Source organism: Theobroma cacao, chromosome 5 (assembly GCF_000208745.1).
Source record: "Theobroma cacao cultivar B97-61/B2 chromosome 5, Criollo_cocoa_genome_V2, whole genome shotgun sequence".
NCBI lineage: Eukaryota > Viridiplantae > Streptophyta > Magnoliopsida > Malvales > Malvaceae > Theobroma > Theobroma cacao.
The window spans coordinates 5,624,817-5,652,732 of NC_030854.1; the positions used below are offsets into that span (position 1 = coordinate 5,624,817).

The following is a 27,916-nucleotide window of genomic DNA, read 5'->3' on the forward strand; positions in this document are numbered from 1 at the left end:
ACTGTGAGTGGACAATTTATCGTCTTAAATATCTAGAGTAATTATACTTGTTTGATGCTTTTATTGAATGGTGAGTTTAAATTATAAAATATTATGTTTTCCAATTAAAATATTTTTTAATAAAAATGAGATTTATACTGATTTTGAAATCAAATATTGTTTTGGGAAAATTGAGTATATAGAGACTGTGTTGAAATTTATGATTTTATATGTTATTGAAATTGTGGGTTATGACACTATGGTAGCATGATGGCTAAATTTTTTGGGTTGGCATGAAATATATGAACAGTTTTGGATTGGTCTCGGTAAACTGGATTACATTTTATTCACCATATTATGCTACTAGAATTTTTATGGGTCTGGTGGTATATTAAACTGTCACTGTAGTGGTGGGGGTTTTCGTGGACTGCCTATGAGAGGGGTACGGTAACCCAATTATATAATTACCTCTGGGGGGAGATGTTGGATGAAGTATCTCTTGAGGTAAGATTTGAGTGCACCCCACGTTCGGCCCACCACGTGAGAGTGAGACTCAGCCAACGTCAAGGAACGACTGTGTATCATATGTGAAAACATGTTTATGGGTATAGGTCATTTAACAGCCTTGGCGGTCTCAGTGGGATACCTTAACGAGGGTACCCACGAGAATGATTTTGGCAGGAGCCAAGTTTAAGAAATTCATAAGCCGAAAATTTTTGACAAAAAGAAATTGTTTGGTATAGATTGAAACGAATTTTGCGTTATGAACATTATTGATATATAACGTTTTTATATTATCTTCATCTACTCGGCTTTAGATGCTTTTGATGGTAATTGTTTACTCACTGAGATTATGTAATCATAATCTCACCACTCTTCCTATCCATTTTTCAGGCTCAGGATAGTTTGTTGATAGTTGATTAAGGCGAGAATTAATCTCGGAGTTTCATCCTAGAAAGTAAGGGTTCGTAGCCCTACACCTTTTTGGTCAATTGGGAGCCCACGTGTCACTATAAAAGAAATTTATACTTCAGTTATCTGATTTAAAGTATGTATGAACATATTTATCTTTTACACCATGTTTTTGGCGGGTTTTGATGATTTCGAAAAAAAATGACGAAAATACCCCTGTGAGCCAAAAAATAATATTTTATTATTTTTATTTGGAAAAGACTTATGATTTCTTGAAATGCGAGATTTAATAACTGTCGCTCACCGGGGAGATGCGGAAGCTGATGCTAAGCCTTGCGGGGTTTCGATCGGCATTCGGGGTAATGAGTGCCCATCGGGGACGTCGCGACGGTTGTCATGGGCCCGATGGGTAGTTTCGGGTCGTAACACCTTCAATTATCCATGATAAAATTGGGTAAAATCCATGTGCTGGACAAGTGTTCTAGTGGTGAAAAATTACAATTTTGCCCATAGAACCGTAAAATTACCATTTTACCCCTATACTCTGAAAAATACCGGGATCACCATTTTTCACTTCTCAACCTCAAATCATACTCCAATAAGTCAAATATGATCAAAATCTTTAAAAAAAATTCCCATTTTGTCCTCAAGTGGTAAAATTACCATTTTGCCCCTAGATAGTGAAATTTTCGGTTTGACTCCAAATTGATCATCGAACTCCAAATCACCATATTAAACCATTCTGGAACTTTAAAATTCTTAACTTCATCTTAAATTCTCTATTTGATCTAGTTCGAGGCTTAAATTAACTTTATTGTACCTCTAGGTATAATACCTACTTTTATAAATTTTTCGGGACTTTCCTAGCATGCAAACATGCTATCCATCACATGTATGTTATGAAAAATATTTTACAAATTCAGGCTTGACATCTTCTCCCCCACTTGGATCAACCATATGATCCTTCTTCATGACTGACTTCAACATCCAACTAAATATTAATATTTTAATATTATTTTATTAATAAAATATTATTTTATTCTAAAAATTTTATCTTGTCTCTTTGGTTCCCAAAGTTCCTTATTATGCCTCAATTCGCATCCGACCAACTTTATTTATCACCATATCAAAATATGGGGCATTTCATGGATCCTATTACATTAATAATTATAATCATCTAAATGAAATTTACTATAATCTTACATAAATTATATATTAATATATATATATATATATATGTAGACCCTTATTTAATATATCTCATATATATATATANTTATCAATATGATTTTTATAAAATGTATGATTTGGATCCTATTACATTAATAATTATAATCATTTAAATGAAATTTACTATAATCTTACATCAACTATATATTAATATATATGTGTAGACCCTTATTTAATATATCTCATATATATATATATATATATTCCAGTTATAAAGTTATATCAATTAAAAAATATAACTTGTACTTTATATGATTTTAATACAATTATATATTGGTTTTTTTCTTAAAGCATACTTGTTTATATATATATTTTCTATAGCTCTCTGTCAGATTTGCATGAATACATAGATATAATAAAATGATATTTTTAAGCACAAATATTAATAAGTTTATTATAAAACTTCAATCTTAATTTACATATATTAGCTAATTACAATTAAAATGTAAATAAAGTAATATATATTTTTTATATGATTTTTATATCTTATCATGGTTTTTTATAAAATATAAAATTTTACATAGTTATTTTTTTCAATTTTGAAATAATATAAAATTACCCTAATTTGGTATTATTAATCAATATTGTATGATTCATTAAAGTTAAAAAAATTATTCAAAATTACTCAAACGAAAACATATTTAAACTTTAAAAAAATTTTACTTCAATAACTATGTATTTGCTTTTAGTAATATCTAATTTTTTAAAAATAATGACTAAAATTTATAAAAAGTCATAAACACTTTGATGCATTAAAAAGTTACTTTCCAACGGATTTTCAACGAAAAATTTCGTTGAAAATTCCGTTGCAAAAGTTAAAGATTACATAGGAAAAGTTTAGGGTTCTAAAGGAAAATTTCATTGGAAATAATAAACAGTAAAGCGTGTGTTGTGAAGAAGAAATTTCCAACAAACAATTTCGTTGGAAACTGTTAAGATTACACTCGCTTTTTTTTAAAGTTTAAAGCTCCAACGGAAAATTCCGTTGGAAATCCGTTAGAAATATTAAACAGTAATATGTGTGTGTTGTACAAGTCAAATTTCCAACGGAATTTTCCGTTGGAAAATTTTCATTAGAAATCCGTTGAAAATCCGTCGGAACAAGTATTTAAAAATTTTAATTGAATTCCGTTGGAAATCTGTTGCAAATCCGTTGGAAATTTCCAATGAAATTTTTTTCGTTAGAAATACAATAATTTTTTGTAGTGGTGTTGACGTGGTATATTTGACATACCATAATTGATGATGACGTGACATGTTAATTTGGTATGATAACATGATCATGTAACTTTTTTACTTCCCATATCAATATTAGGTCGATGTTATGCAGATATAAATGATAAGTGATATTTTGATCAATGACAATTAATCAATCATTAATCATAAAAGCTTATTGGATCCAAAATAACAGTATAAAGACTTGATTGAATGCAATAAAAGAATAAGAACTTATTTGAATTTTTTTGAATAGTATAAGGGCTTTTTAAGGCATAATATCTAAAAAAAAAACTCTTGAATTATCTATAAAAATTCAAATAAGTTTTTTTTCTTGTATTTAATCAAGCTCTTATATTTTTATTTTGGATCATATAAGCTCATGTGATTAACCAGGGGTGGACTGTCACAGCCCAAAACCCGGGCCATGACTACAGCATGGGCCTAATGGGCACAGCCCGCTAAGCCCGAGCAAGCCTCTTTATGAAATCTTGTTCATCATTTCATTACGTCACCATTCCTAAACCACAAATTTTGATTCTCAACTATGCGTATTTCAGTAACATACATGGCAACTAAATATTTATATTTGTATTAACCCAAAATATTGTCATTCATTCATTGCCATCTCATAATGGCGTCATCAATCCAAATATATATCTATTGTTTGTAACATAAATCTTAACAATTTACTTCGAGTATATATATATATAAATACAATAGACTTTTAACAATCAGCGAAGTGACCTTGGGTAAGGGTACGACTACTGAATGCCAAAATACATACCAAAGGGTGAATGCATGTGAACGCCTCAATTTAAGTCCCAACTGTCTCTGAGTCTGAAAACATGAAGTTTAAAAAAGTGAGCATAAACCCAGTGAGTGAACATAAGAAGGAAACAAGCAAACGATAAGAAAAATTTAAAAAACATGATGCACTTATAGTAAAAACAATGCAATTTAGTTTAAATTCTTGTTAAAACCCCTTATTTCAAACTTTGAGCATTTAATCCTTTAATGTTGAAGGATCCATGATCAACCATGAAGTTGGAAAGGGTGAGAACTACAACAGAATCCAAGCAAGACGAGCATAACAGCATAACAGAGGGTTTCTCGCTACAGTGATTTGTAGCGAGAATGAATTTCTACTATAGTGAAATTCGGACAAAGAAATTTCTTTGAACCTTTAGAAAGTTTCTTACTGCAGCGAAAGAAATTTTTTTAAATCTCTAGAAAGTTTCTTACTGCAGCGAATTTCTGAGCATAGATTAAGTGAACCACCCAAGACTTTCTCGCTACAATGAGACTCCTTTTCACTGCAGCGAGAATCAAGGCTAATGAAATTAAGGGTGGGTTTTGCTGTATTGAAAATCCATTATGTTGCAACGAAAATCAATTTGAAATTAGTTAACAATTTCCAACACTTGACAATTAATACTATCACATTTTATTTCCTTATCCTTTCTATAGCATATATAAACAGTTTTATAACATGTATGATCATCTTTATAGCATATATGTATAAGCATACATATACCCACCTGTCATCAGCTCATGTGCACTCCCACACTGCACATCAAACATATATACAACCCTCGGTCATCAGCCCATGTGCACTCCCACATCGCACATAGATGGAATCACACAACGTCATCATCGGCATGTGCCCTCGCACACCACACACACTCGGTTGTAATTACCACACAATATTACTTATCAATACATATATATATATAAACATAACATAGGTGCACATGAATTCATCACAATCATATTCCACAACGCAAAAACATTTCCTCAAGGGCTTGTTCCCATGCATAATTTAGAGAAATGATCAATCAAATATTTCAAGTCATTCAATCAAGCTTGTACGCACTTATCCCCAAAACATTTTAATGCAAGTTTACTCACTATTTTTGTTGATGCTCTGATCGACTCTAACTGCGTCTAATGCTTCAGATGGAGATGTGGGGCCTTGTTGGAACCTATCACACACAATAGCATCACACCAACCCAAATTGGCGTTAATAAAATTCTAAAAGTCATTCCTTAAATCAAGTTTTACTAGTTATTCTTAACTAGCTTCCTATTACCATTAAATGGCTATTTATTTATTCTACTCTAATCACACTAAAAAATATATATATAAACAATCTCAACAATAAAACACTCACAATCTAATTATTAACCATTATCAACAACTTAAAAATCAACCCTAATTCATTACTCATATTGGTGGATTTTGTAATTTGAATTCCTTTCCAAGAGTTTTCAAGCTATTATGGAATATCTCTCTCTCTCTCTCTAAATGTTCAGCTAGTGAGAGAGAGTATTGAGGAAAGACTTTTGAGGGTTCTTGAGGTGTAGAAGTAAAAGAGTATGAAAAACTCTATGACAAGGTGTATAAAAGCATGAGAAATGGAGTTAATTTTGGGAAAGTTATAAAGGTTTCAAGGGAGGCTCCCATAGAAGATGAAAAAAACGTGAAATGGAGAGAAAAGATGGAAGGAAGAAGAAGAAGTTGTTGGAAATTAGATATTTATGCTTAAAGTTGACTAAAGTTCCACTTATTTACAAAAATGCCATTCAATAGTTGACTTTGCCTCCTTTCTTTCCCTTGGTTCAACTTTTTTGCTCCTTTGATACTGAGACAAAGTCCATAATAGTCTAGAAGTACTCAAGTTCACGAAAACTTAAAAATTTAGACTCAATATGCAAAATGACCATTTTTCTCCTATTGTGAAAATTATCATTATTTTAATTTTCTTCGCTTATTTCATTATTATATATATCATTCATTTATTTCTTAGGTCTATTTAGACCTTAATAATATTAGAAAAATGCACTTCTAGAAGCTCACCTAGAAAATGACGAAACTACCCCTAATCCATGTCATCGTGTTTACCTTCGCTACACAAATATGAAAGTCGAGGTTTCACATGGACCTACCTTCAGAGTAGTGGTGTCACATGATACCACTCATTTACACATTTACAAAAAGTATTTACTTGTTGTACTACTTATCTAGAGTTTTATGAAGTTAATTATGCTAATGAATCCATTAATTTTTTTATAATTTTATAGGGAATGGGGTCAAAGACTCCAAGTTAAAGTAATTTATCAAAAATTAATTTATTGAATATTAATATTTAAATACTACATGAAAAGACAAAAAAAATTTCCTTCTATAATTTAAGATTTAATTAAAAAAGTTAAAACTTACACTATTTTACTTATCCAAAAATTCAAATCCTACCCTTAAGACCTGTAGTGACGTTTCCTCTTCTCGATCCTTGGTTTATATTTTTCACTCTCTCAAAATAACTCATCTGGACTTTAGTTGTAAGTAATTTTCAATCCAAATTAAGTTTTTAAATACTTCATGTCTAAATATTTTTTGATTAATTTGATAGTTTGGGTTTATAATTCTAATTTAGGTAATAGAAAATTGTATTTCATATTAAATTATATCTAGAAATTATGAGCCTTTCTTTTTTTTTATTTTGTAGATATATTGTTTGATTTGATTTTTGTGTTTAATTTTATGTAGTTTGTGGATACTTATATGTAGTTTTAATCAATAATTAGAAAATTGTTGTATTATTAGTTAATGAACCTGATAATTTACTATGTAAGATCATATTTTATTTAATTTTAATATTTGAGTTTATGCTAATGAGTAGTAATTTTTAACAAGTTTTTATAATTTTAGACAAATAAGCTAGGGAAGATATTTTAAAAGAAAAGAAACTGTCTCATAAGACTCAAATCTTGGGCAACAACAACAAAATTCTTCGAATGATGGTATTCAACAATCTTATAAGCAAAATCATGTTGAATTCGATCTAAATACTCTTTTGGTAGATTTTGGATTGAGGAAAAAAATTTCTGAATATCATCTAAATGATCAGGATGAAATTTGTGATTAGTGGATGAATTATTGCTTGATGACATATATTGAAAAAGATTTATTTGATAGTGTTTCTACTGACACTATCATGCAATGTTCTCAAAATATGAAAAATTACTGTGGATAATAATTGTTTTAGATATTTTTACTTTAAAGTATGAAATGAATGTATTGAATTTACATTTTCTTTAATTGAATATTAAAACTTCTAATTATGGATTTTAAGATATTTATATTTTTCAATTATTATTATTATTTTAGTTATGTTACCACTTAGAAAAATCCCTAGATCCACTCTTGTAATTAATAGTTGCCATTTTATGTCATAAGGTGCTAATGTAACATGTACATATGTTGACATGTTATAGTTATACTTATGTGACATGATAACATGATTACATAACATTTTTACCTTCCACATCAGTACCATGTAAGTACAAAAATGAAAAGTGATGTTTTGACTAATGACAATTAATGTTAGTTATAATGATCTATTTGATCCAAAATAAAATATAAAAACTTGATTGAACATAATAAAAAAATAATGATTTATTGGAATTTTTTCAAATAATTTAAAGACTTCTTAAAATGTTATGTCAAAAATCAATTCCATTGCTACTAGCAAAACATATATTTGTGGGTAAAATACCTAAACCTTCTAAGTTTTAGTAATAATTCCACGTGATTCTATTAGTATTCAAATGGACAGTCCGTTCCAAACATGTAAATAGTTTTAATAGGCAAACATGAAATGTCTAAAATACCTTTCTTTTTTCTCTATTTTGTTCCTTTCTTTCAAATCGACCAACAGTACTCACTTATACCGATCGGCTACCTTGAGGCCAAATTTGATGCTCTTTGGTTAGATCCGATCGTAGGAGCACTAGATTGTGCTAGGGAATGCTAGATCTAGCACTCCCCAGCTAGATCTGGCCACAGGATCGCTAGACTTGGTGCTCCTTCGCACTCGATGACGCTCCCCGATGTCTCCAGATTTGGCCACGGGAGTGCTAGATTCGACGTTCTCACAGTCAAATCTAATAAGGGAACGTTTGATCCGATGTTCCTGTGGCCAGATCCAGTCAAGGAATGTTCAATTGACACTTGCCATGCCGTCCACCACCATCATTCGTGATGGAGAAAATTTAGTTAGAGAATGACAAAAAATGCTTGGGTATAAAGAGAAAGAAATTGTAAAAATGAAGAAATTGTATGTTATATACTAATTATTTTTAAACTTAATGAAGGGTAAAATTGTCTAAAAATATTGTCACGTCATCAAACTAATGGAAACATTAACAATTAACTAACTGCAGGATTTATGTGTCTAGCGAAAGATATTCTTTTAGGATGGACTACCTATTTCGAATACTAATAAACTCATGTAAAATTATGACTAAAACTTAAAAAATAAAGATATTTTACCCTATATTTAATGATTCAAAATTAATTAAATGTAGACCTCAATTAGAGCCTTACGACCACAATTCATTATGAATAGTAGTAATCAAATGTTAAATAAGGTCATATGTAGTTGTGTTTCTTCATAAGATCAAAAACAAAGTTAACTTTTCATTTCTAAACTCCAAATGTTAAATTACTCGTAAAAAATTTATGTCTCCTAAAATTTTGTTATTTTCGTATCGTTTATAAATATGGGCAGATCTAGTAATTTTTTTGAATGGTGTCATAGCTAAAGTGAAGTTTTCCTAGTTGAGTTGTTTTTAGAGAGTGAAAAACGCATCAATACGGGTCTCAAGAGTAGAATTTGAATTTTTGAAAAAAGAGAGTAGTTTAGATTTTGAATTTTTTAATAAACTTTTAAATTATAAAAGAAATTTTTTTGTCTTTTCATTTACTATTTAAATATTTACTTTTTAATTTGGAGTTTTTGACCCCACTCTTTATAAAATTGTAAAAAAATTAGTGAGTTCATTAATATTATTAACTAAAAAAAATTCTAATATAAGTAATATGACTACATAAAAAATTTGGCACTTTAGTAAATGAGTGGTGTCATGTGACACCACTCCTCTTCTTGTAGGTCCACCCATGTTTATAAGTATGGACAAAATAATATTTTTCCCTTTAAAAACTAGCTTGGACATTAGAAATACTAGTCCTTGGGACATCTACTGCTGAAGTAATAAACACTTTTATTGTTTTAGATAAAGGAGAGAAAGGCAAGAATAACTCAACATATAGTTTAGAAATGGAGAAAAACATAAGTGTGTAAGTTAAAAAAGAGAGGATTTGAATTATATTTTGAGTAAAATATATTAATTTTTTTAATTTTTGACTATAATTACAAGTAAATTCATTAATTTTCAAAATAAACACTATTTCTTATATGAATATTTTCGCTAGATGGATAAATTTAGTCGTTAGTTAACTGTCAATATTTCTATTAATTTGACGATATAATAATATTTTAAAAATAATTTAATTTTTTATTAATTTTAAAAATTATTATTATATAAATTCTAATTTTTTATTTTAACTTTTTTTAAAAAAATTTTTCTACTAACCACCCGGGACACTTCCCAAGGGAGCACTGATCTTACTACCCTCTTCTACATATTTTTCACTAGAGACGGGCGAATTATATTGACCCAAACCCGACCTGAGCCCAAATTGGGCCTAACAGTGGGCTCCCTGCTTTGAGTATCAGGCCAACAAATCCGTTTTTTGTTAAGCCTTCGTAAAATTACACGAAACGGTTAAAGAAAAGAAGTTTCCATTTTGGATAGCAGAGTTGCCAGTAAGTAGAGGAAAAAAATGCAGGCCGCCCGATCTGGAATTCCAGCTCTCCGATCATCTCGAAGATTCTTGAATGCAACATCCGCATCACCGTCGACTCAATGGCGGCGAAAGGAGCAATAATAAGCGGAGCTAGGGTATTTTCCCAATCAGCAACAGCTTATTCCCCGAATACCTTGGAAAAACACGAAGTCACTTCTCGAGTCCTTGATCTTCTCCGATCCATTTCTTTGATTGATCCTTCTAAGGTACTATTCATTTTAACCTTTTCCGTCATTTCACGGTTAGCCAATAAATAGTAATTTTTTTCCTTTATTATTGGCATAGAAATTGAGGCATTTTATAATGTTGCTTATCGTTACTGTTCTGAAGTTAATTGTAGCAACTAGAAAGATGGAAAAAAACTCTCTGCTTTTTTATTTTTTGACTTAGAGAAAACATTTGAAGATGTTAATTTGAATTTGTACTATGAAATTATTTAGGATATTTAGTTTTATTTTTGGTACCTTTGATATCAATGTGAACATTCGAACACTAAAATGGAAGAAATTTGGTTGTTGTGCTAGTTGTCAGATGAATTCTTTAGTGAACCATAGCTATTGGGAAATCTAGGTTCATTTCTTTTTAGCGACCCTTGGTTTGGATTTGATGCATTTCTTTGTAAATTTACTGTCAAATTTGAGGAATGAGCCTTTGGTGTTATGTTGGTGTTTTTGCCTTTCAGGCCTTATTGGGTGTCATGCAACTTAATTGTATTTTTAGGAAAATTCAATTCTTTTTCTCCGGGCTGCATGACAACCCTTGTAATAGCGAGTTTGAAAAATGACTATGTATGCTAAATTTCTAATATATGATTCGAGCTCTGAGTTAGCCTCTATCATCTAAACGTAGTGAAATGGCCTCATAGTTTTAACTATATTCTTAGTTACAACTACAGCATGATTCCTTTTCATTAAGTTGCCATATGTATAATGTTAATTTCATTTAGTGTAGTGTTTTTTCTTTGGGTAAAATACACTAACCCCCTAAGTTTTAGCCATAATTCCACTCATGTTCATTAGTATTCAAAATGGACCGTCCATTCTAGAAAATATCTTTTGCTGGACACATAAATCCAACCATTAGTCAACAGTTAATTTTCCGTTAGTTTGATGATATGTAATTTTTCTCAGACAATTTTACTTTTCATTAATTTTCAAAATTACCAAACTATATAAACTATAATTTTTCATTTTTAATTTTTTTCTCTCCTATTCAAAAAAAAAAAATCTTTTTACCGTACCTCTTGCTGGCCAACCACCCCTCAGCCGGATCTGGCACTCCCCCAAGGGAGCCTCAATTTGGTGTTCCCCAGGGGAGCTGGGCCAGATTGCACTCTCCCTTGGGAGATCCTACCAGATCTGTCATTCCACAGCTAGATCCGGCTGCGGGGTGATTGATCGGTGTAAAGGAGTGCCGCCGGCTGACCTAAGAGAAAGGCAAAATAGTGAAAAAGAGTGGAGAAAGAAGAAGGGTGTTTTAGACATTTCAGATTTGTCCATTAACGCTGTTTATTGGTTTGGAGTGGATTGTACATTTCGGAAACTAATTATGAGCAAAACTTGGGGAGTTAGTGTATTTTACATTTTTTTTCATTTAAGTGTAGCAGTTATTGAATTTTTTTTCTCCTTCACGCACTCAGCTTATAATGGTAATTATAAATTAGTTTCTGCTTTCTGAGCCAGCATGGCCAAAAGTTACTCAACATGCCATCTCTCCTGGTAATTCTCATATTCTTGGGAGACTCTCTAGACATATGTAAACCATGACTGGGGCAGTTGTTTTGGATCACAAACCAATCCAACACATCCTTGGGCTTCTCTGTTTTTGTCGAGGAATTAACTGGAAGCTGGACTTAGGACCTCTCTTTATATTTTATCCAAGTAGGTTTCACAGCTTTGATCAAGTTCATCTCCAAAATCTCCCAAGCATATTGAGATTGTCGAAGGCCATCAATTGCTCTTGTATTAGGATTGAGAAGGCTGATACCTTGTAAGTGAATAGTCGTTTCCAAATGCCTAAACCCATTGCAGATAAGCCTCCAAAGTTGTCATTGTTCTTCAAGTTCTAGCCAATCTCTCTCTTAGGATTGGTTATCACCCTATGAGAACTCTCTTCCTTTTTTTGACTTATGATTAGATTTTCATTGATGCAGCATTTTCCATTAAAGAATGCTCTAATCACATATGTCCTATCATACTTCTTGCTAAAGCATTTACCAGCTATAGACTAAAAGACTCCCACTGAAAATCTGTAATGAATTTTTACTTGTGATGTTTCCTGAGGATTTGGTCTCAGCAGTTTTATCCGTTTAATGCCCGTTCTTAAGGGCCAAAATGGTTTAAGAACAACATTACTTTGCAGGTGAGTGCAACTACAGGTTTTAAGAACGACTTGCAACTGGTGGAAGTAAATATGGCCGTGGAAGAAGAATTCGCTGTTGAGATCCCTGACAATGATGCCCAGAAAATTGCAACTACATGTCATCTCATGGACTTCATAGCAGCCCATCCACACGCCAAATGGGATTCCTTTCGTGGCTAGATGAAGTCCTGTTGCCAACTTTGTTCTTTCTCCTATCAAAATCCTGTAATAATTTTGCCGTGGGTAATCACAATCGAATTTGCCATGCCTCAAAAAATTGAAGCACTCTGTCTTCTGGAATGATAAAGATGTTTATTAATGTCAAATTTGGTGCTGCGGCTAATTATGAGGTGAACCGACTGAATAAATGTTGGTCCTTACTGTAAAGGTTGTGGACAAAGCAGAAATGTGCACAGCGGCCTACCTGTATTATGGATAAAGATCCATTATTATGCATCTCTAATGGAAGCATAGGCTGACAAATCCTGACCTGGGTGACCATTGTCAAGTTGCCGAATGAAGGTTAATCAATATTTTGTCTTGGTATTAAGAGGAGAGGGATTTCAATCCCCCTCTTCTTTTTTTTTTAATGAGATATATGCATTTATCATTGAGTTACATGTAATTTAGTAAAATAAATATTGAACAAAATCCGTAATTCTAAATAATTGAAAGCCTAGTTGTAGGCTGCGTGAAGAGGCAAAGGGATGGAGGGGTGCTTTAAATGCTGGTGGTCATGGGTCTCTAAGATTAGAATAATCAAACCCTAAAGCTCTCGTGTAGAGCTAGAGATGAGTAGCCAAGCAGGGATTGGAATTATGTGAGATAAATAAATATGATCTCAGACAAGTACAAGTTTCAGAGGCTGTCCATGCCTTCATAGAGCCCGTCAAAAAGTTTTATGGGAACCAACCAAACCAGTAGTCGTAGTTGTATAATCCACAGTATCACCAATTTTACACGAATTGGAGACCAGCTGCCTAAACCCCAAAGAGTAGCAACAAGTCATGAAACAAAGCCCATGCCTACACGTAAATCTCTTTCTCCGTCCTCTTTAACCTAATATTTTATGTACCATAATTTAATAGAATGGTAAAGTTGATATTGATTTCTTTAATTTTTATGTGTTTGACGGCGAATTTGACAAGTGTAGAGAGGATGAAGCTATAATGATGGGCGTAGAAGAAGAATTCATCCAAAAGGAGATTTGCTTTGTTGATAGGTGAAGTCTTGTCTCGCATCAAAACTTTAATAAAACATATTCTCTTTATATGTAATTAAATACTTTACTTTAGGTTTGATTAAAAGAATAAAATGTTACCAAACTTTGGTCTTTGGCCTATCCAAATTGTGGGATTCATCAGTAGCTTGCAATAATTTTGCCGAGGGTAATCAACAACGTATTTTTACCATTGCCTCCTAAAATTTAAGCACTAATCTTTTGGATTCATAACGATGTTTATTAAAGTCAAATGTCATTGCTTTTCTTGTTTCTTTAGCTATCATGTCTATTTCCAGATTTTCCTCATTTCTCGTGGTTAATTCATTTCTGCTTCTTCACTGCATCTTCCGTATATCTTATATATATATATATATATATATATATAATAAAGTACAACAACGTAGGCTGGTCCCACAAATACTATGGATAAATTAAGAAGCGTTATTGAAGATTGGGTTATGCCGGTTGATATGGTAAAGTTAATGCTTAGATGGAAATCATCCATTCTAACATGAAGGCTGTACAATAAGAACAAAATTAACCGACTTTTGCACAGGTTAAAGCAGCAATTGGTTTGGGATTGGTTAATTGGACCAACCCTTCTTAATACTCACGCACAACACTATTCCGAGTAATAAAAAGGAAATGTTAAATAAAAGATTGAAAAAGAAAATTTGCAAAGGTTGAGCAATTGAAATGGATTTTGTGGGGATCCACCAAACTTAAGGAAGGGGAAAGCAGCAGAGCGGAAAACAGTACAAAAAAAAAAAAGAAAAATTGCATTTCTCTTTGCTTTTAAGATGCGAGGAATGAATGACTTTAGTGGATTAGTTTAATGAAGATGCGACTCCTGATTCTGAAAAGCCCACTCCTACACCTGTGTGTGAAGGAGAACAAGTTTTGGCTTCCACATTGGGTTGAAAATGGGTGCTTTTTAACACCAAGTGGTCCCCTAAAATCAATCACCCACTCTAAAGTTTAAATTATATGAATGAATATATAACCCCTATGCTCACGTGTAGGGTTGGATGCACTTGCTAACCATGATAATAATTTTCATCATTAGCCATGCAGGGGGTTGGAATTATGTGAAATCATTAACTATGACCTCAGAAAAGTAGAACATTTTCAAGGACTTGCTATGTTGATGAGGTCATGCCCCATGGGTCTTGCTTAAAATAAGCTATTAACTTTAACAAAAAAAAAAACAGTCTTTCTTCACCTAGGCTCATTTAACTCATACCAATCTCAATTGCTAGATATGTTGTAGATTTTGATTCTTTAATATACTTATCAAGAAATTTATTAAATTTATATATTTATGAATTTTGACAAAATGGTATCCAATAGTATAAAAATGGGAAGGGAAAAGAAAATCATGCATGATGAAAAGGGGAACCAGCCATGATAAAAGATTTGTAGCTTTCACGTGTGTAGGTAAGCATTCAACACTGCCCAAACTGTAGAGTTGCAAAAACTATAGTTAGCTTAGCCTCCCCCACGGGTGAAGTAATCATCTCTCCCTCTTTCCTTTTGTGTTTTTGGGGTAAATCCAGTTGGGAGTGGAGGGAGGGTCTCAATTGTAGATATACAGGCAATGTAGATGATGATGATGGAGAAGAGTACTCATGAAAGCCCGTTATTATCTCTCTCTTGAGTCTTGGCCATGCAAATCTCTTGAGCACTGCCATACACATTTATGAAAACAACTCCTAACCTGCCTTTTTAAATCATGATCCCAAATTTCTTTTTATTTAGGGGGTGGGGTGGGCAGCATTCCAAATTGCTGCAAAAAGTAAAATTTATTTAAGAAGGGGGAGAAGGGTTTTAAAGGATTACAAAGGGGGAAGAGACAATTATTATTGGGGGTTTGCCATCATTGGCTGTTTCAGAAGCAGACTTAAAAACTCTAGCTACACTCGCACACTTTAGCCAATTTACTCTGTCTTGAACCTTTGGGCAGACCTCTTTTGTCCCCCTATGCTTATTGGTTGACTGCATCATATGGTTTGAATAACAGAGTTGGCTTTCTAACCACCACATGTTGCACCACTTAAACTTGGTAGCTATGCATGTAACCTATGTTTAATATAGCATTAAAGCTAAAAGTGTATGTACTAGTCTAGCCTGTTGATGACTATTAACTAATTTAAGGCATAAAATAAACTTATAAGTCCTTCTTAATTTTACTTTTTGTTCCAACTATTTGAGTTTTAAGTTTCGTTCAATATAAAAATTGAATGGTTGACAAGTTAACTTGGATTACTGCTAACTAAAGATATTTATTAAGATTTTTACTTGGAAATTAAAGTATATTAATCTTTTTTGCGTGAAAAATCATAAATTTGACAATTTTGCAATCAATTTAATTTTGATGACATTAGAAAGCCCTTCATGCATGGTCCACTTGAGCTAGTTGTAGCTGAGTTTATCTTTGGAACAGGAATTTGGGATATGGCACTTGGAGTTATTGGCAGCCATAAGATGCAAAATTTTAAATTCAGAGCCCACATGAAGTTGGGAGTTAATTTCGGACACAGAGTACTTTCAGCATATTCTGCCAAGAAAGATTTATGGCACGGATTGACCCCCAAAATAATTCATTCCACTTCATTGTCGAGAAACATGTAACTAAATGAGACAAACCACTAAAATATCAAAAAGATTCACTTGCTTTTTTTTGCTTTTATTTTTTTATATTAAAATAATTAATGAAATAAAACGTCTTTATTATTAAATCCAATTTTCAAAACAAAATCTCTTCATATTTAGTGACTTATATATTACATTACTTAGATACGAAATAGTGTTATATATGACTGAAACTTATTAACTTGGCAGAGTTTGCAGTCTTTTTGCTTGGTTTCTTATGGGCTGAGGGTATGTTACCAAGACAAATGAAATTGAAAGCGAGTCGAACTAGTCATCTTCATGGCAACGATCATAATACAAATGCACTAAGGTTGTGTTGAGAAAGATGTATACAGAAATAACACACACACACACACAGAAAAGAAAGCAAGAAAGAGTTAAAGAGCTCATGCATAGCAATTTTACCAAAGAAGAAATTAGGCCTAATTACCCACGTGCCTTCCACAGTGTAAACATATAAGAAAATCAATTTGTCTTAATCTTTGTTTATTGTAGAGGATGGACCATTGGCTATTGGCCATGTAGACAAAGCTACGCTGCATGTTCCTCCTTTGTCTCGTTCAAAGAAACACTGCCAAATGTTGTTCCGATGGAGCAATGTATCTGTCAAGCTCAACCTTTTTGGTCACTCTGGAAACCTCAGACTCAAAGCCGAGAGCAACTTTCCCTAATTCTTTTTCTGTACTCCATTAGTCTCCCTTCACTTTCTATCTGTTTTCCTACTAATATTTTACTTTTCTAAGCATTGCATGAGTTAGCATATAAAGGAAATAAGTCACTTCTTTCTAACTCTTTTTGTTCTTGTTTTTGTCTTTTTGACGAAAAATTACCATAGAGAGATAATGGAACAGAGTAGCAGGCAGAGGGACATAACAACCCTTTCCCAATTGTGCATGTCTGCGTATATTATAAACATAATACCAGTCCATAACCCCTACATGATGCAATTTAAACTAAATCATCCTCCATAATTGTGTGAAAAAGTCACAAGAAAATGAAGTAAAAAGAAATTATATAAACATCTAAACTATTTTTTTTAATTTTTTTCTCGCTATTTGGTGCATATATGATTTAAGTTATGGGGCGATAATTACTGATTTATACTTGTTTGCATTTCTTTTTTCTTCTACACTCAAAAACTTAGAGAATAGATAAGTTTTTTGGTTTTTCATAGTGTAGCAATCTGTAATGTACTTCATAAGGACTAATTTAAAATTAACTTCAATGGAAAATTATGTATATATATATTATTGAAAAATTAAATGAAGAATATTTGTTAAAAAATTGATCAATTAAATCAATTTTTAATGATATCTCAGTTGAAAAGATCATGGAGAGGAAATATTTTCATGCAAGAAAGCAATTTAGTAGTCTAAATCTAGTTTATTCTTCTTTTCCCCCCTTTTCCTACAAATCAAACAATTAAATCAATTAAAACAATAATTATTAAAATTATAATTATCATTATTATGTGTTATTATTAAGCGCAAATTAAGATTCCATCAGCTGTGAAGTAAAGATTTCCAACTTTATCAAGGATGGAAAACAGCCGTTAAGGGTAAAGGGGTAATTAAAGCGGCAATCAGCCCATGGAATGAAAAGCCACAATAATTACAATTGAGGTAAGCAAAGCTCAGATTGAGTCTCAAAACGAACGAGCTCCACGAGGGTTGAAGGAAATGAATTGACGGTTTTACCCATAGACGCATCCAAAAACACTATCTGTCAACCATGATGTTTCACGTTAAGGCACTCATAACCCATGAGGGGTTGAGGCTGGCCCAACCCCTTCTTTCTTTTCTTTTTTCTTTTTTTTTCTTCCTTCATTATTTCAAAGCTCACCTTAAATATGGGCATAAAAATATGCTTAACTTATGATTATAATAACGTAAAACAAAACATCATCAATTGTGTAAAACAGTGCAAAGCTGTAGGGGTAATTCTGTCACTTGGTTCCACAGGAAAGCCCATTGGTTTGGCTAACCAAAATCCCCCATTTTAGTATATGGTGGGAAAAAGATAACACACAAAATATAAAAAAGAAACATAAATTTTCTTTTTTCCTAATTTTAGAAAATGGTGAAATCTTTTAAATTCAAGGTTACTAATGTTTTATTTAATTACAATTGACAAGGGTATGTAAATGATTACACATTATAATTCTAAATAGTGAGAAATGAAAAATATTGGTAACCTTGAAATTGAAAGGTTAGTGATGAGTATATTTATATGAGATTTGAGTTCTAAGTCTGCCCCTATAGGTAGACATAATATTGGAAGTGACCCTATTTTGTAGATATAATTGTTGACAACAGTGACATGCGTAGAGAATAGAAGACTTTAGGCAGTGGGATGCACAAAACCCGCTATTTTCAACCAAAGAAATAAAGATTACGGCCAAAAATGATTGTCACTAACAGTTACCAAACCAAGAAGTGAAATTAGGGAAGAAATGATAAAAAAAAAAACCAAAGGATCAAAAATAAATATGTGAAATGGAAAGTGAAACAAAAGAGAATTGATGAAGAAGAAGAAGAAGAAGAGGCAAGGGGAAGGCGGAAGGGGGAAAGGGTGTGGGGGTGGTGATGATGGTTCGAACCAATCCCAACCATCATTGCGAATCTTGGGACGGCCTAGCCCACCATCATTTTTGAAGCCCCCTAGCCGGAAAACCCATAATTGTCCCTCTAAATCATCAACCACTATGCCGATTTCTTGACGAAAATACCCCTTCACTCTTCGCCAAACCAAATAAGTTCCCCTTCCCCATCATCATTCACATGACGCCATATCCCTTCATCAACTATCATCATACAAAAACCAAAACATTAAATCCTCGCTCCTAACCGGCCGCCTTCTATGCTTACACATGCATGATTGTTGTGTCAGACGAGAGAGTCATGTCCCCTTCCCACACCATAAGCTTCTCTCTCTTTTTCTTCCTTTTGTTTTTTTTTGGGGGGGGGTGGGGTGGGGTGGTGGTGGGGGGTTCTTCTTTCTTGTCTGTCTCTCTCCCTATAACCTTTTTGCTCTATATATTAACATCCCCTTTGTTCACTTTGTCCCTCACCTCGCTCTTTCTTTTTTACTGCTGCTACTAGTTGTTAGAAACCAGAGTTTTAGCTTCCTCGGCCAAAGCTATCTAACCAACCTCCTTGAAAAGGTGATCTTTTTTGAAAAGCTAAAGAGGTAGAGGCCCCCACCTCTCCTCTCTCCTCTCGACTTGTTCTCTTGTTCAGTTTCTACTATTTTCTTTCTATCACCAAGAAAGGATAGACGTAGTCCACGTTAATGGGCACTAGTTTAAGTTTGTTTTGTAAGGGGGCTGAATGTTGTTCTGTTTCTAACCAAACATCCTACATATGATGTTTCTCTAACCGTTGGATTCTGTTATCTTGTATGAGAATTGGGAAGTAAGTTCCAAAAGTTGGAATTTTCTTCCTATTTCACCTCATTTTGAGGGATGTCTTATATCAGTAGTTTGTGAATGATTCTCTCCTTGGATTCTAAAACATTGGTTTTATCCCCCCAAATGCTTCTTTTTTGGGGTTCTTTGTCTTTCTCCAGGTCTGAACTCGTTTTTCTTTTGTTCCTTCTTTTTCCGTTTGTTAACTACTTTCGGTCCCTTCTTTAATAGCAAGAGGAAGCATTCTTCTAGTAGAATACAAGGCTAAAAACTATTTCTATATGTCTATAGACATAACATAAGCAAATGTAGTCACAAACAAGTTCAATCTGCAGACGATCTTCCAATGACCTTTATCCCTTTCTTTCATGTATGGGCAGCCGAAAGAGTCTTTGGACAGCTGTTGCTCCGTTTCTCAGCCTTACCCCCTTTCTTTTACGTACAAATTATTTGGTCTATTTAAATGCTAGGGCGCTCCAAGAAAAAAACATTACCCCTACAATTGTCTTTTGGCATCCACCTGCTCTGTTTCTCCTCTGTTGTTAGTTGTTAACTGTTTTCTTGTGGTACTAATGAGCTAAGCACTATTATCTACCAAAGCAGGAAATTAGAGAGAAATTGTCCTAGAAATTGTTTACTATTTTTCAACAGGTTGCAACTTGGTTCTCAACTTTTACTTACTAATTGGGTGGCTTTCTCTCCTCGTTTATCTGTGTTCTTGGTAATATTTTTCTTAGAAAAAGTTTTAACCTAGTGTTTTTTCAACTTTTACAAATTCATGGACAAACATTTGGATTTTCATTATCTTCAACATAACACGTGTCAAAGTACGTTTTTACATAGTTATTAGTGTTTTCACTCATTGAATAATGTTTAATTTCATGCATACATACATGTTATTTGAGTCTATTAATGTAGTATATATCTAATGTAATTTTTTGCTTTTAACAATGTTGTGGTTCTGTTTATATATCTGTGCCTTTTTCTAGATTTTTAGATTAAGATAAGGGTGATATAATGGATAGTGATAATATTTTAGACTAGTGATATAAAAATAGTATAACAATACTGTCTCCATGTGTAGTGCAATGATTTCTGTAGCAATAAAGAATATTATGAGAGATACTCTTTTTCCCTGATACCATTTTTTCTGCTCATTTTGGTTTCAGGGGCATTACAGGGAGTTTGAAAAAGTTTTGTTTCATAGTCATGGAAAGGCTGAACTCAAACCTGTACCTGCAGAACTGTTACATAATGAAAGAGAATGAGAGGCTGAGGAAGAAAGCACAGCTTCTCAACCAGGAGAATCAAGCCCTGCTATCTGAGCTGAAACAGAAACTCTCCAAGGGCAACTCAAAGGGAAATTCAGCAAATACTATTCCTGACCTCAACCTCAGCTCCAGTTCTAACCCAAATCCTTCCAATTCTAGCAAACCCTGATCCAGCAGGGTAGACATGATGACCCCACATAGACTCCCGTTGCCTTTTTTGTGTAAAACCATAGCCAAACAGTAGCAATAGCTCCGTTTCAGTTAAATAGGATAGTACTAGTATCTTTCTATCAGGCTTATTTCTATTTTCATCTTTCTTATATCTTCTTCTGTGGGGGGTGTTAAGACAACAAAAGATGTATCAGGCTATCTGCTAGAAAGGAATATAATATATTATCATAGTTCTAGTTTTTACTCTCTCTAAATTGGATCATGGCTCCATTAATGTAGGTGGATTTACTAAATTGGACAAACAAACTCTTATGTTCCAGAATCGCCATATAAACGTGGCAAAACTAGATATGTCTCTCAGCACAACTCGTTTCATTAAACTATCACCGAACTCGACTCTCCAGACCAGATTTTGCCTTGCTATTACGTGCAAGATGCATATGGCTGGAAGTGCAGACAGTCCAAATAGAGTATCAGAGCGACTAAAATTACTAGACATCATAACTCCGAACCAAATACTTCATCCTAAACAAGAGTACTTAATGCACAATTGGGTTCAAGTGTCTGCTAAGGACGTTCGGTTTACCCAAAAAGAAAACAGTAAATAGCCCTAACAGTAAATAGCCCTGCATGTTTTCTTCTTGTGAATTAATTAACTTGTCCTGTATAAAACGAACAGTGAGAAAAAAATAGCGCCTTCTGAGCTGCTGAAGCAGGGTAAAAGAGCCAAATGGCATGACTTTGGGAATAACCCAACACTAGAAATAAAATAAAACCATCTAATTTATCACACATGAACAAGCAGCGAAAAGAAAATGCAGCTCCCTCCTGCTGCAATATTGTTCTAAGAAGCCAAGATTATATAGATTTTCTTCCAAGTAAAAAATTCAGAAGAAAATATCATAGGATTGGAAAGGGGGCTTTTCATTCAGATTCTGTTTGGGAAGGGAGTGATGGGAGGATCTAATCAAAGGTAACGTCAACAAATTAAAGATTCAGAAGGAGAAAGTCAATGAAGGTTTATTAAGCTAGAACAAGTGGTAACCCACAATATCAACTCATGGACATGACATAGTCCCTTGGCTGATGCTGGTTGACCATCAAGCAAACTCCTTCCGGGTAACAAAAAAGAATGTCTTATCAAAACTCAAATGTGTCTATACATCCCCCCTCTGGCCTTGCCCTTCATAACCTCTGAGGCCACCAAACCCTGTCAGCACCTCAGCTAGTCAATTTGGAAACTAAAAGGAGGACAGAAGCATGATGACTCGAATCTCCTTAGAAGACCCAGACCTGGATTGGCTGACGACGGTCACTCAGTGCTCAATAACCCAAAGAACAACAAGCAAAACATGTTGTCAAGTAAGCCTTCTCTGTCTTTGGCAAGTCACCAAATCTTGGAAGATGAGTAGATGACCCATTTGTCCTCGGATTTGTTTGCTGTCCTGGGGGCTGCTTTTATATGTCTTCTAGTCTAGTATTTCCATTGCCACTCGTGACTCATTTCAATTAAAAGCAAAACGACAATGTTTTCCAGTGCTGGTTCTGAAATCAGAATGTAAAATAATAGTTCAACCCTTAGTCCGTCTTGGAATGGATCATGGACCTCAATCTTTGCAAAAAGAATAAAAAGTTCTAATGGACGAAAGATTAACAAGTCTAACTCTAATAGAAAATTAGGAAACAAATAATCAAATTATACTTAATTACAGCACTATAAAACTCGCGGCTTAAATCTTGATCCTTTTTTGATCAAATTTTAGTTTTAAAAAGTCAAACTCACCTCAGAAAAGTAATCAAGTTATTTGAACTCAACTCAAATAACTTATCATTGAGCTAAAGATTAAGTCCCTTTCTAAATTATACATATATTTTCCATAGCCACCCATAAATAAAACCATGGCATGAAAAGGTCCATCGACCCATGAGCCTAAATCATTGGGGAAATGAAGATCTAATAGATGTGGGGCCTGCCAATAATGAACTGAAACAATCATGGGCTGAAGAAAACACCAAAAAGTGGATCATCTTGTGCAAGCCAAAGCCCATTGAACAGTTAGGCGATAGCAGAAAATTAGTTCAGCAATTTTGTTCCAAAGGATAGTCTTAAAACTTGCAATATAAAAAACATAATATATATACACACACACACACATATTGCGGTATATAAGAGAAGAAGCTAACCTAACATGATACCTGACCTGAGCAAGAAAGCGAATTGTTGCGATTTGCATTCTGAATGGCGATCCGTCTGTCGAAAAGCGAAGGTGACAAGAGACCTAAAGTGAGCACAACAATGCCAAACACCAAATCAACAGAAACGCCTGAAGTGAGCATAACAACACTTGGATTTGCGCAAAATTTGAAGAGAGGTTTGTCGGAAACCTCTGTTTGGTTAATGAGAAAAAAAAAAAAGGAGGAAAAAGGAAACAATGCATTCATTCCATCTCAAATTTGAAAAAGAAATTCCTTCATGCGTTTTGGGAAGTTTAAACAATAGCAGGTTCTGTTATGAACAAAATCGGTTTAATGATCAATTATGTATTCGCCGTTGTCGGGGGCCAAAAATACTGACCACTATACTACAAAGACCTCGTTGAATAACATCTCTAAGCTTTTTATTTGGAAAAAAAACTGCTGTACTAACTCTTGACAATTTTGCACCAAATAGGAATTTAAGCACATTTGTATCAAACCCGTTTAAGATTCATTTGACACATAATTATTAATTGTGGTATTGTATACCTATATGATTAGTGACCCGTTTATTATTTATTTATTTAATTGTATTCACGTGTCAAGTAAACACGTTAAATATACAGTTATGATAGTTAAAATTTATTGATATTATATTTTATTATATTTGATCAATATTATGATATTTATGTTGTTTTATTTTAAATTTGAATAATATAATTATATTTTAATAGTATATGTTTTAATTTGATCATTTTAATTGTGTTTTAATCATGTTAATTGTATTTATCATGTGTTAATCGTGTAAATAGGTTATACATCGTATAAATTTTAATTGTGTTAATTGTATAAACAAATCGTGTTGTATCATATAAAATTTAACCCGACACGTTTAATAAATGTATTAATTATGTCGTATCGTTTCATACGTGTATTAAACATATTTGTTTATGAACTTAAAATCCTGTCAGTGCATCAAATATAAACCCTACAATTAATTGATCGTGTCATGTTCATGCTTACTCATATAATTGTTAAATAATATCTTATGTTTACACGACATGATTAAGATAATAAGAACACAAATTGTGAGGTCTAACTTAAACTTTTTTATTTTTTTATGTATATAGCAATACAGACTTGATTTTTTTTTCATTGGAGGAAGTGTTGTGATTCGGCTTTATGCTCAAACATTAAAATAATTAAGAAATAAAAGTATAACGTAGCGAAAAAATAAAATAAATATTTAATCAAAGAAACAGCCAAATCTCACAAGATCAATATTTGTGTTTTTCATATAATTTTCAAATTAATTATGAACATCCATAAGTTTAAGTATTACATACCTTACTCTAGATATCATAATCAAAAGCCAATTAAATCCAAAAGGCTTATGATGAAGCAAGAAACTCGAAAAGAGAATAAGACAATTTGAAATCCTACATTTTAAATATTTGTTTTTTCACCTTTAAGATTTGTCAAATTTTCAGCCATCCAAGTGTTTGGGCTCTAACAGTAATCCACACAGTTACCGAATAAAACTTTCTCAAATGTAAGATTTTTACTTGTGCTAGCAAATTTTGTTTCTAAAATAAAAAGACCAAAAGTTCTTGTCAAATCTTATTTCTATCAGAAAGAGAAAACTATTTTTCTTTTTTTTTTTTATGAAATGGCTAAGAAGTGATTGAAAGCTTAGAGTTTTAGTTAACTAACATAACATATTTATATAGCCAAACTAAGTTGTGACTCTAGATATAACAGTTGTATTTTTATTCAATTAAGTCATTATGAACTTAATTAATTTTTTATTTTATTTTGGGTCTATTCTAATTAAGTCTAACTTAATTGATTATCTATATTTAATCTCAATCATGTCACTTAATGTATGTGACCTATTAGGCTTTTAACATGTTGGCAATAAATATAAATCCTAATCAAATATTAATTTGATAATTGATTTATATTTATAGATCATGAGTGGCATCTAGTAATACATCATGACCACCTAAATGTTAGAAAGTCAATTAAAGAATTTGACAAAGCCTTTCAATGATAAGCCTCTCAGTGCAATACGGTCCTTTCATCAAATATCTCGAATATGTCATAAAGTATGGCTCAATGTCTACTTATGACATTCCATATTAGTTTTCATGTTTCATGACTAATCTTATGAATTTTGGAAACTAACTTTCCTCAAATTCATCATACTTTGGTCAAAGACTTTATACAAGTTAATCTAGAATTGAGAACAAGTGAGATATATCCCCTCATATCACTTGGGATGATGAATCATCTCTTGACCACTCATCCACCTTCACATGCTTCATGGCATACCTAAAAACACCATGTATAGGCATTGGTTACTTTCAAACTCGTAGAGGTGAAATCAAAGTATGTCATTCCCCATATAAGATGATGTGGTGTCTTAAGTCCGAGGACTAGTTACACGACTATCATATGAGAACATATTCAATAGGCACTTGAGCAAAATACCAAATGGAGTTCTCATAGCAAGCCATATTCAGTAAACTTGTTCTTTAACAAACACCCACACATTATCCTCAAGTATCCCATATATTTCAATTTATGAAATTGATTGCTTACTTCCCAAGTAAGAAAGCTTGACATGCACCAGTTTTTGAGCAATGTCAATGCTTTGTCTTGACAATACAATGGCCATGAACTATTTTAGGAACATGGCTTTGATGCATAGAGATATCATAATTATAACAATTTTACAATTCTCTTACAAGGTCTTTATGTTCCATAGGCTTCATCTAATTAGTGTTTAATAACTCTTTATTATTGCATTAAGATGAAGGAAAACCTCTCTCACATATAATTATGAAATTAAATATACATTAAATGACAATATATATATTCCTTGACCAATCTAATTGGCTCGAGGGCATATACCAACACGAAAGGGGATTCGAACCTTACTTTCTAGATATAGGATCATGCACCAATTAATGAACCAAATGCTCGAGTGCAATACAAACTTGATTGATTAGCTGCAAGTCAGATTTTCATTACATATCTCTTTTAAAACTTGTTTTCTCTGTTAAACTTAACATCCGGCTATATGCACATACATATATACATATATATATATGTATATGTATGTATGCATGTATGTATGTATATGCATTGTATGCTTTTGTCTTATTCCTATATGTGAATTCCACTTTTATTCTCAAGCACACACATATTTACAAAAGCTCCATCATTTTCTGAGTTCAAATAAGCTGAATAGCAAGCCGAGTCTCATGGCTTGTGCTTGTTGTTATCTTTTGGAGGGGAAGGACCATAAGGGTTTTTGCGGTTTATATAAAAATGGTGGGTTGGAGTATTGACTTAAAATGAGAACAATTTATACATTGCTCTGGAATTAAGTGAACTTTAAGATGCCATAACATGCAATGCCAAATACCAAATGAATGAAAATGCCTAAAGATTACTGGAGCCACTTTGATGCGCGCAAAATTCGCCAAAAGGTTTGTTAGAAACCTCTATTTGGTTGCTGAGAAAACAGAAGGAAAAAAAAAAAACAAGGCATTCATTCCATTTCAAATTAGAAAAAGAAATTCGTTCTTGCGCTCTCTCTTGTTTCTGAAAACCTAAGCTACAAAGGGAGGGAATTTGCCATTGCTGGGAATCAAATCTGGGTCACTTGCATGACAGGCGAGAATACTTACCACTATATTACAATGATTTTGTTGAATAATTTCTCTAAGCTTTTTATTTAGAAATCAAATAAAAATGGCACTATGATACAAATTTGAGCAAGTTTGAGTTTAAGATAATCATGTCAAACCCATTTAAGACCCATCTAAGACACAATTATTAATCATATTATCATGTGCCCATGTAACTAGTGACCTATTTACCCATTTATTTAATCGTGTTTATGTGCCGAATAAATATGTTTAATATATAGTTAAAACGCATATATTGACTCATATGGATACTAATATTTTATAATGATTAAGATTTATTGATACTGAATTTTATTATATTTGATAAATATTATTACATTTATAATTTTTTATTTTAAATTTGAATAATAGAATTAAATTTTAATTTAATTTTAATCATGTTAATTATATCATTCGTGTGTTAATTGTGTAAATAAGTTATACATTGTATAAATTTTAATTGTGTTAATCGTATAAATAAATTATGTTGTGTCGTATAAAATTTAATCCAATATGTTTAATAAATGTATTAATTGTATCCTATTGTGTTACACTTTTATTAAACATATTTGTATACATATTTAAAATCTTGACACGATTAATTAATCATGTCATGTTTATATTTACTCATATAACAATTAATAGCCTATGTTTACACGACATGATTAAAATATGAGAATACAAATTGCCATATCTAAGTACTAAAGTAATAGTAAACTTTTTTTTAGATATATAGCAATACAATCAAGACTTGATTGATTAGCTACTAGCTATATTTTCATTACACATCTCTTTTAAAACTTGCTTTTTTGAGAAACTTAACATGCAGCTATATGTATGTGTGTGTGTATATATATATATATATATATATATATATATATATATTAGTTG

The 27,916-nt window shown here is 32.5% G+C and overlaps 2 protein-coding genes across 6 annotated transcripts; both read left to right on the plus strand.

Annotated features, from left to right (window-relative positions):
- On the plus strand, positions 9,963-12,940 carry LOC18598210 (acyl carrier protein 2, mitochondrial). The gene is made up of 2 exons (XM_007027641.2): positions 9,963-10,254; positions 12,410-12,940. The coding sequence occupies exons 1-2, from the start codon at positions 10,108-10,110 to the stop codon at positions 12,587-12,589; spliced, it is 327 nt and encodes a 108-aa protein (XP_007027703.1). The 5' UTR covers positions 9,963-10,107; the 3' UTR covers positions 12,590-12,940.
- Positions 19,319-21,385, plus strand: LOC18598212 (protein LITTLE ZIPPER 4). 5 transcript variants are annotated; one of them, XM_018121212.1, is made up of 2 exons: positions 19,319-19,472; positions 20,859-21,385. In XM_018121212.1, exon 2 carries the CDS (start codon positions 20,899-20,901, stop codon positions 21,127-21,129), a length of 231 nt encoding a protein of 76 aa, XP_017976701.1. In that variant the 5' UTR covers positions 19,319-19,472; positions 20,859-20,898; the 3' UTR covers positions 21,130-21,385. The 5 variants fall into 5 exon arrangements, with proteins under 5 accessions (XP_017976701.1, XP_007027705.2, XP_017976699.1 ...); XM_007027643.2 differs by having other exon boundaries at positions 19,352-19,446; XM_018121210.1 differs by lacking the exon at positions 19,319-19,472 and adding an exon at positions 19,484-19,696.